This window comes from Pteropus vampyrus, unplaced genomic scaffold (genome assembly GCF_000151845.1).
Source record: "Pteropus vampyrus isolate Shadow unplaced genomic scaffold, Pvam_2.0 Scaffold268, whole genome shotgun sequence".
NCBI classification, from domain to species: domain Eukaryota; kingdom Metazoa; phylum Chordata; class Mammalia; order Chiroptera; family Pteropodidae; genus Pteropus; species Pteropus vampyrus.
This window is the reverse complement of record NW_011889049.1, coordinates 442,166-451,984: the sequence shown is the minus strand read 5'-3', so window position 1 is coordinate 451,984 and position 9,819 is coordinate 442,166. Positions and strand designations below refer to the sequence as shown.

Here is a 9,819-nt window from a genome sequence, read left to right as displayed (position 1 = left end):
AGCTCTCTCAGGGCAAAGTCACCACTGGTCCCTGAGGCTACAGGGGCGCCCTCTGTGGACTTTAGGAGCTGGTGCTTGCGTGGGGGGGAGACATGGCCTTGGGCTCGAAAGCCTTGCTTGACTTGAGTCCCAGCTCTGCTCCTCCTGCTGCGTCACCTCAGAGAGACACATGCCTCTCAGCCACAGCTTTTTCTTCTGCAAAATGGGGACGAACATCGCTCTAGGCCACTTGACTGCATTGGCTGGCACAGGCAACATGGCATCTGTTTCTCATCTGTGTGCCAAGCTCAGCCCCGACAGGCAGAAGTGAGGGCCTGAACTGCCACCAGGGTCTGGGGGTCTCAGAGGCCAGGCCAGCAGCAGCCATGCAGTCCAGTGCAGAGCTGCCACTCTCCTCCTTTCCTGCAGGTCACGAGACCTCTGCTAATCACTTGGCCTTCACTGTGATGGAGCTGTCACGCCAGCCCGAGATCTTGGCGAGGTACGGAGAGGGGGTCGGGAGTGCTCCCTTGATGTTGGTGAAGTTTGTCTGCTGTCTTATTCCTGGAGGGCCACCTAGAGGGTTGAGCCCTCTGCATTGTGTCCTGCTTCTCTCTACCCCAGGGCCTTTGCACATGCTGTTTTCTCTTCAGGAAGCCCGTCTTTCTGCTTTTCTCCAGGAGAACTCCTCCTCCTCCTCTTCCTCCTTCTCAGACCCCTAAAGCAGACACTATCCTCCTCTCAGCTCATGAATGCATTTCTTCCTAGGACCGTTTGCTCTAAGTCTATTTCAGTCATGAAACTGGAAGCTCCAAGCGGGTAGGGACTGGGGCTCTTTCCCTCCGCATGCTGCATTCAGTGCCTGGCCAGGGGTGGTAGTGAGAACTTCAACACGATGCTAGCGGAAGTGCTGAGGGAGTGCTCATCTTTGGCTGGCAAAGGAGGGCATTGCCCGGGGAGATGGCATCTGAGCGGGGCCACTGGTTTCTTTAAGCACAAACAGGTTCCTTCGAGGACTGTTGCCCAGGCTGAGTGAGCCAAGCGTAAGAGCACTCTGAAATGCCACCAGGCCTGGGACGGGGGCACCGGGGACGTGGGAGAGGCCTACCCACCATTAGTCGTTGCCACCAGTATAAAGGGCAGACGCAAGCGGCTTCTCGAGACTATAAAGTAGTTTATTGAGTTTCTAAAAAGATATAATAATACTTTCTTTATTTTAAAAATTAGAAAAAAAGGTTAAAATAGTAATAATAATAACAACAATAATAATGATGATGATGATAATAATATGATGATGATGATGTGATGATGATGATGATGATGTGATGATTGATGATGATGATGATGATGATTGATGATGATAATGATGAGGATGATGATGAGGAGGAGGAGGAGGATGATTGATGAGGATGATGATTGATGATGATGATGAGGATGATGATAAGGATGATGATGAGGATGATGATGAAGATGATGATGAGGATGATGATGAGGATGATGATGAGGAGGATGATGATAAGGATGATGATGAGGATGATGATGAAGATGATGATGATGAGGATGATGATGAGGATGATGATGAGGAGGATGATGATAAGGATGATGATGAGATGATGATGAGGATGTCCGCCATGGTGCCCCCACCCACCCACCCAGAGGCAGTTCACGGTTGACTACTGACTCTCGCCATGCATTCTATCACGACGTCACCCCACATCGTTGTAACCTCTTCCCAAATCCACCTTTAAAAGTATTATGTAATATATATATGTAACATAAAATTTACCATTTTAACTATTTTTAACTGTATAGCTCAGTGGCCTCAAGTATGTCACATTGTCGTGTACCCATCACCACCATCCATCGCCAGAACTTTTTCATCTTCCCAAACTAAAACTCTGTCTCCGTTAAACAACTCCTCCCAGCCCCCCACCCCCTGCCACCACCCACCACTCTACTTCCTGTCTCCTATTTAAATACTCTAAGTACCTCATTTAAGCGGAGTCATACGCTATTTGTCCTTTTGTGACCGGCTTGTTTCACTCGGGATAACGTCCTCAAGGTTCACCCCCATCGTAGCAGGCGCCAGAATGTCCGTCCTTCTTCAGGCCGAGTCACGCTCCACTGCGTGGATGGCCCACGCCTTGCCCGCCCACTCACGGACACCTGGGTTGCTCCTACCTTTCGGCTCCTGTGAATAACATTGCTGTGATGTGGGGGTGCAGGTGTCTGAGGCCCTCCTGCCGCTGCTGCGGGTCGTACACCCGGAGGTGGGGCAGCCGGGCCGCACGGTGGCTCCTCGCTTGATATTTCGAGGAACTGCCACACCGCTTCCCACGGGCGCTGGACCATTCCGCTCTCCCACCAGCAGTGGCCGGGGGCTCTGACCGCGCCACGTCCTCGCCACGTGCCCGCCACATCCTTCCTGTTCCGTCTTTGCTAGCAGCCCTCCTAATGGGCGTGAGGTGGCCCAACCCGCTCGGGTGACTTGGTGCTGCGGGTGACTAGAGTGCACGCCATCAGGGTCACCCAGCCGCTGTTCCTGCTCCGCTCATTCTGCCGTTTCCAGCCGTGGGCGGCTGCGACCCAGGCCGAGATAGGTGGCTTTGTGCAAAGACCTTGTTCCGTGTCATGCTGATTTCCTAGTGCCCAGCCCCGACTGTGAACACAAAGGGTGACTGTTGGGAAGGGCCCTGGGGCACCGTCCCCGCCCGCGTGGGCGCCTGGTTTGGACGTGCTTGTTCCCGGCTGCCTTCAGCTGCGGGGCAGGCGGTGTTCGCAGGTGGGCGGCCCCAGATCCTCTTGGTAGACTTCCTTCCATCACCCCTTTTAAAACTCACGGGGGATGTCTCTGCTTAGAGAGGAACTTGGCTTCTCTGACCCAACAGGCTGCAGGCCGAGGTGGACGAGGTCATTGGTTCGAAGAGGCACCTTGACTACGAGGACCTGGGGAGACTGCAGTACCTGTCCCAGGTGTGCGGGTTGGGGAGAAGCTTCTGGGTGGGTGTGGGTGGTTTGCTGAGTGGGTCCTGCTGCCTCTCTGACCCTTTAGGACAGGGTTCTCTAACTTTGCTGCATGTGAGACCCCCTTGGAGATTTTAAAAATTGCCCATGCCCAGGCTACCCCAGACCAATGACGTCAGAGTTGCTGGGAGCTGAACCTGGGCAGCAGGCTTCCCAGGTCATTTCGGCATGCGGCCAAGGTTGGAAACCAGCCCCACCGTGAACGGGCTGTATTTGTACTCTGCCCCCGTGGCTTTGCACAATGCCCCTTCCTCTGGGCCTCAGTTTCTCCTTCTGTCACGTGAGAGGCTGAACTCAAAGGCAAAGCTAGCTCTGCAAGGGGTTCGGGACCTGGTCGTGGATGTGGGTGCGTGCGGAGCGCCCTGTGTGGGAGCAGAGATGGGTCTGGGGCTTGTTGCATCGCATCTCCTGATTTCACGTGCTGTCTCCCCGTGTGGCTTCTGCAGGTTCTCAAAGAGTCCCTGAGGCTGTACCCACCAGCCTGGGGCACCTTTCGCCTGCTGGAGGAGGAGACCTTGATTGACGGGGTCAGAGTCCCCGGCAACACCCCGCTCCTGGTGCGTAGGGGCCCTGCCTGCGCGCCGTCGGGGTGGCTCGTTGGGGTACTCTTCTGAGGTCGCGGCCCCGTCCTCATCACTGGCCGTGCTGTGTGTCCTCACCTGAACCTCACATACCCCGGTGAGGTCTTTTCCTCCTCATTTACACTGTCCGGGGTGAGATCTTCGTGGATGCTTCTGGAGAGGGGGTGCCCCATTTGCAGCTGAGGATGCTGGGGCTCAGAGAGGTGGAGAGGTCTTTTGTGGTTACTTCTCCTGTTTCGCCTTGTGTGAGAAATCCTGCCTTAGCCTGAGGCCGGCGTGTTCACTTACATCGGCTCCTAACGATTGCACGTTTTTCTTTTGAAAGCTAAGTCCTTATCTACTCGTGTGCAGTGTGAGGTAGGGATCTGTATTTGTCTGCCATAATGAACGCCACAGATTGGGGAGCTTGGCAGAAGTTTCTTTCCTCCTAGTTCTGGAGGCCGGAGGTCCGAGAACAGGGTGCTGGCAGGCTCGGGTTCCTCTGAGCCCCTCTCCTTGGCTCGCGGATGGCCGTCCTCCCGCTGCGTCCCCACACGGCCTCTCCTCTGTGTCTGTGTCCTAATTTCCTCTTCTTATAAAGACACAGTCGTATTGGGTTGAGGCCCACACGAACGACCTCATTTTAACTTAATTACCTCTTCAAAGATCCTCTCCCCAAATACAGGCACATTCTGAGGTTAGGACCTCAACATATGAGTTGTAGGGAGACACAAGTCAGCCCATAACAGGACCCGTTTTTATTTTCTTGGAAGAGAACACCGCGCTTTCGGCCCCATCTGTGGAGACCCCCTCCCCGGGCTCTGCCACGCCTTCTCAGCGCGTGCGCAAGCTTCACCCACGTGCGTGGTGCTTTATTCTGTTTGTCCGTCTTTTTAAAACACGCTTGCACCAGTACCACCTGGCCTTAATGACCATCTCCTTAGAATGCCCTCGTGGCCGGCAGGCGGGTCCCCATGGCTGGCTCGCAACCCAGAGTTCAAGCCCACGGGCCTTGCGTGGCCAGACCCAGGCTCCAATCCCAGCCCTGCCCCGGGCTGGCTGCGTCACCTCACGTGAGACCCTGAATCTCTGGCCTCAGCGCCACAGTGCCGTCCTTGTAAGATGGGACTGGTGGCACTTGAGTCACAGTTGCCTGAGAAGAGTCAGCCGGATTATGTACATCACGCAGCTGACGAAAATCTCCGGCACTTACTCAGCTCTCGTTGCTGACCTCAGACCCCTGCCCGCCTTACGCTCCCGTGCACTTCTCAGAGTTCGGCTCTCGGCCCTTCTCCACCCCTGGCTGCCCTGGACTCTCGGCACAGAGCGTCTGGGGCAGAGCCGCTCAGGGAGGTGCTCGGTGCAGGGCAAAGAGTCAGAGGCTGGCACCCAGGGCCTGAGTTATGGGGGTACACATGGCCCCTGGGGGCAGGGCACAGAGCATTAACCCCAATCAGGAGGTGCCGTGAGTGCGGGTCAAAGGCTAGTTCGGGGTCTGCAGCCTCCCCAACCCCAGCACGCCTGATGTTGAAGAGAAACTTGGAACAATAACCACTCTCAGTATCTGGAGAAAGATGGCCTCTCAGCCAACCTGAGCTTGAATCTGTTTAGCTACTTACTTGCCAGGTGACTTTAGGCAAGTCATGAACTTCTCTCCTGAGCCTCGGTTTCCTCATCTGTCAAGCAGGGATGATTGTGGCTCCCCCACGGGGCGGGGCCAAGCGTGGGATGATGTCGCACGCCCAGCGGAGCGTCTCTGGCTCACTGGGCCGTCTCTTTCTTCCTCATGGTGACTTTCTAGGGCCTGTGAGATCCCACACTGGCCCAGATGGGTGGGTGCGGAGGTGAGCGGGTGGAGTAGAGGGGTGGGTGTCGGGGGACTACTCCGCTCCCAGCCGCCCCGTTGGGTGGCCGCAGTGAGTGGGGGAGGAGTGAGGGGACCTCCTCGGAACCAGAGACAAGCAGACCCTCTGCCTGGCAGTTCAGCACCTACGTCATGGGGCGGATGGACACATACTTTGAGGACCCACTGACTTTCAACCCCGATCGCTTCAGCCCCAAAGCACCCAAGTAAGTCTGTCTTCGAGCTGTCCCCAAGCAGGTGGAGGCCTGGTGGGAGGACAGGCCCAGCGGCCTCTTCTCTGAGCTGCCTGTGCCCCTCAAGCCCACGTAGCATTCCAGACTGCTGTTGACGGAGTTGTGACCCCCATCCTGCCCCCTTTTACAGGAGAGCACATCATAGCTCAGAGAGATTAGGTAGCTTGCCTAAGGGTGCACAGCCAGTAAGTGGTACGATGGGGCTTGAGCCCGGCTCAGACTGGTTTTGAAGCCGTGCCCATAACACGTCCCTTATATTGGGAGCCCAGGGACGTGGGCAAGGGACCGCACCTGCCTTATCCTTGATGTTTGATCAGAGTCGTGGGAACGCCACGGCTCCTTCTGGGTGCTGTGGGAGTGGGGGCAGTGAATGCTGGAGCAGAGGGGGTGCCAAGCTCCAGGGACAGACCCAGGCCGCCCGGAACCCCATGCAGGGACAGGCCCAGACCGCCCAGAGCCCGTGCACGCCCAGCCCAGCCAGTGAGTGCCATGGGGCCTCGGGGAGTCGCTCTCCCTCTCTGAGCCTCGGATCCGCGTTTGTTAAACGGGGCGGGGGGGGGGGACCATGGCTCCTTCTGGAAAGCTCAGGAGGGAACATGAGCAAATGCCGGCCAGAGCTTAGCCGAGTCAGCTGTAGATGTTGTCAGCCCCGGCCAATGCCGGTTGTCAGCAAGGGCTGGTTTTGTCTTTACTGTCGCTGGGCTGTGGGCCCCCTCTGACACCTCTCTCCCTGCAGGCCGAGGTTCACCTACTTCCCCTTCTCCTTGGGCCCCCGCTCCTGCATCGGGCAGCAGTTTGCTCAGGTAGGAGGCCAGCGTAGGTTTGCTGCCCAGAAGTGGCCGCCGGGGTGGTGTCTTGTCCTGGGCCGCCCTGGGCTGGGGACCGGGGACCCAGCGGCCGTGGCATTGCACTCGCTGACTCCGTGCTCTCTGTCCACCCCCGCATGCCCAGATGGAGGTGAAGGTGGTCATGGCCAAGCTGCTGCAAAGGCTCGAGTTCCGGCTGGTGCCCGGGCAGCGTTTCGGGCTGCAGGAGCAGGCCACGCTCAAGCCGCTGGACCCCGTGCTGTGCACCCTGCAGCCCCGGGGCTGGCAGCCCGCACCCCCACCCCCACCCTGTTGAGGGCCCCTGGGGCAGGATCGGACTCCTCTGGCAGGGCCCACGTCCACCCTCCTCTGCAGACCCCTGCTGCCACCCTGCTTCCCTGTGCTCGTCCTTTGGGGCACCCTCCCCAGTGGCTCCTAGAGGACCCTCTGCCAACTGCCACCTGCTTCACATCCCTTGGACCTCCCTCTCCTCTGCTAATCGTTGTCCTTCCCAGACCAGTCCCTGCCCAGCCCCCAGCTGCCACCCAAGTGTGCCAGCGTCTCCCCAGCCTCCGCATAGGCCACACCCTCTACCGGACGCCCTAACTCTTGCTCACTCCCTTAAGCCCTCTTCAGGTATCATCTCCTCTAGGAAGCCCTCCCCGCCACCCCTGGCCGGGCCAGGGGCCCTTTCTCTGTGCTCCCTTGGTCACCTGTGCTACCTCTAACACCACACTGACCACACTGTAACATGAGTATCTTTTGACGTGACCAGCCGCCTGTCAGGCCCTGAACACTCGAGGGCGGGGTCTGCGTGTGATTCGTCTCTGAGGCCCCCCGACGCCCACCGAGGGAGGGCTTGGCCCCAAGTCGATGCTCAATAAATATGTGTTGACTGCATGAATGAACAGCCAGACCGGGCCGGGGTGCTCTGGCCTGTTTGCTCATCTATAAAACAGGGACGATATCGAGGCCGGTTTCTCCAAGGGCCGTCGCAGCTCCGGAAACTGCCCCTGGAGAGGCCCAGACGCTGTCCCCTTGGGAGAAGGCTGTCCCTCCTTCCCCAGGGGCCTCTGTGTTACGTGCAAGGCCATGTTCCTGGGCGTGGTGAGAGACTAGGAGCACAGGCAGCGTTTCGAGAGCTTGACTTGGGGCCTGTGCAGTCTAGTCCACTCCTGCCAAGGGCACCGGGTCCCCAGGTGGCCTCACAGAGCCTGGAGTCACCGGGTCCTCTCGTGGGGGCAGTTGGTGAAGCCGAGCACCTGATGCCCGGCCTCTGCCCCTGGCATCCTCCTCGCCTGCTGGCACGATGCCGCCCCTCTTGACCTGGCCGGAGGCGGCCGGTCCCAGCCCCTGGTGAGAGAGCCAGCCCTTCCCCGCCCAGGGCCTCAGGGTGGCCGCGGGCAGTAAATACTGGTCCATCCAAGAAGAAGGGCCAGCCTCGAGTCATTCCTTCGCACTTGGGCATTTGCCATGCAGAGAGAACAAACTGGTCTTGTGCCCCGCCTGGGTCACCTGCCCGGAAAGGTGCCCCTCACGCCAGGGAGGCATGCGCTTGGCCGGCCCTTGCTACACATCGGCTCCTCAGTCCTGGCTGCTGACTCAAACGACAGCTCCAAGAGAGCTTCCCGTTGGGCAGACGAGCGCCCTGAGCCGCAGGGGAGAATGACATGCTCGGTGCAGGTGGATGTACTGTACCAGGGCAGAGCCGGGTCCCCGCCAGGCTGGAGTAGTTTCACCCGAGCCTCTGGGCAGACAGTCCAGCCTCCAGGATGCCTCTAGTGGCAGAGTCCTTGCAGAGGGAGGGTCCTCCCGCTCCCTCAGCCCCCTGCCCAACCCGGGCACGCCGTGGGCCCTGGTAAAGCTCCATCCTACCCTCTCCATTTCCAGTTCCCTGCCTGGGGGAGGGGGGGGTCCCAGAACCTTCTGTGGCCCTGAGAATGCTGTGCCTGGGCTCTGCCTCAAGCTGCATGGCCCCACCCAGCCCTTCTCGCCTCTGCCCTGCCTGGAAGCAACCCCTTCTCACAGCCGCCCAAATGCCACTGTCTCTTCTGCCCTGCTCCTGGGGCCTGCCCTGCTGTGACCATCCCCCATCCTCTGTGGCCTCTCCCTCAGGCTCACCAGTTGACCCCCACAGTTCCTCCAACAGCCCCCCCACAGCTACCCCACACCAGACCCCTACCTACTGCATGCCCTTGGCCTCTTGCCATGACTGGACCTGGACCCCACAGGGCATCACTGTCCATTGAAAAGGTCCATAGGCCACAGCACTCCAGGGGCACTCCTGGCATTGTATGAAGGGGCCTTGAGGGGTCAGCCCCCTCTGGAAACTTCAAGATGCCTTTGCCACCCCCTGACTTAGAAAACATCTGTCCATTGCTGAGCCCGAGGCTTCACATGTCTCCAAGTTCCCTAAAGTGTAGCCCATTTCACGGATAAGAAAGTCAAAGCCAAAGCACATGGCCAGACCAGAGGGGCCTCCGGACCCAAACCCTTGGCCCTTTGCATCCAGTGACCTTCCAGTAGTTCAACAAACCAGGTCACAGCAGGCCTGGGCTTGCCTCCAAGTCCTGAAAACCCAGGGCTGGGGGTTGGGGGGGGAAGGGCCGAAAACCAGGGCTGGGGGACTGGGGGGCCAGACCCCTACCCAGGCTCCGCTGTCATTTTCTGTGGGTCACTGCACCCATTCTGACCCTCCTGAGCCACTTTCTCTTATAAAAACACAGGCTTTCTGTGAGAAGGCAAGTGGCTCTCAGACCTGGCCGCATAGACAAGTCACCTGGGCCAGCTGGATCTGTCTGCGGGGTGGGGCCTGGACACTTTTCTTTTTAAGCCCCCAGGAACCCCTAACGTGCAGAGGGCTCATGCCAACCCCTGGGGCCAGGCAAAATGGACGGAATGAAGACCAAGTCCCTGCAGCCAGACCACCTGGGGTCAAATCCTACCCCATCTATCACTGGTACTGGGCCTTGGGTTGCCCCATCTGTAAGGGAGGACAAATAATAGGCCCCACATCCTAAGGCTGGTGGGAGAATTAAGAGCATCTACGTGGGTCGTGCTTAGCACAGAGCCTATCAGCGTCAGAGCTGCAGACCTGCCCGCTATTAACTGTCACTGGCGGTGACGTCCTAATTGCTGTTAACCTCCGCGAAAGGAAGGGCGGTCTGAGTCAGGTGGTGCAGTTCCCAGAATAGCCACACGGTGGCGCCGCGGCGCAGCGCTAGGCTCCTCGCGTCAGCTGCGGGCAGAGTGGGCGACACGCCTCACCTGCCGCAGGTCCAGGGCGTGGTGGGGCCCAAGGCGACACAAGTCCAGCCTCCTGGAGGCAGGGTCACTGCGGGAGAGTGCAAACC

General features: G+C 58.7%; 1 protein-coding gene across 1 annotated transcript in view; it reads left to right on the top strand.

The window, feature by feature from the left end:
- Nucleotides 1-7,366, top strand: part of LOC105302289 (cholesterol 24-hydroxylase) — a 31,996-nt gene extending 24,630 nt beyond the window's left edge. The window contains exons 10-15 of the mRNA XM_011375253.1: nucleotides 409-481; nucleotides 2,868-2,952; nucleotides 3,450-3,560; nucleotides 5,545-5,633; nucleotides 6,397-6,463; nucleotides 6,612-7,366. Coding sequence (XP_011373555.1) covers nucleotides 409-481; nucleotides 2,868-2,952; nucleotides 3,450-3,560; nucleotides 5,545-5,633; nucleotides 6,397-6,463; nucleotides 6,612-6,782 — 596 coding nt within the window. The 3' untranslated portion in view covers nucleotides 6,783-7,366. The remainder of the gene's footprint in view (nucleotides 1-408; nucleotides 482-2,867; nucleotides 2,953-3,449; nucleotides 3,561-5,544; nucleotides 5,634-6,396; nucleotides 6,464-6,611) is intronic.
- Nucleotides 7,367-9,819: the final 2,453 nt, after the last annotated feature.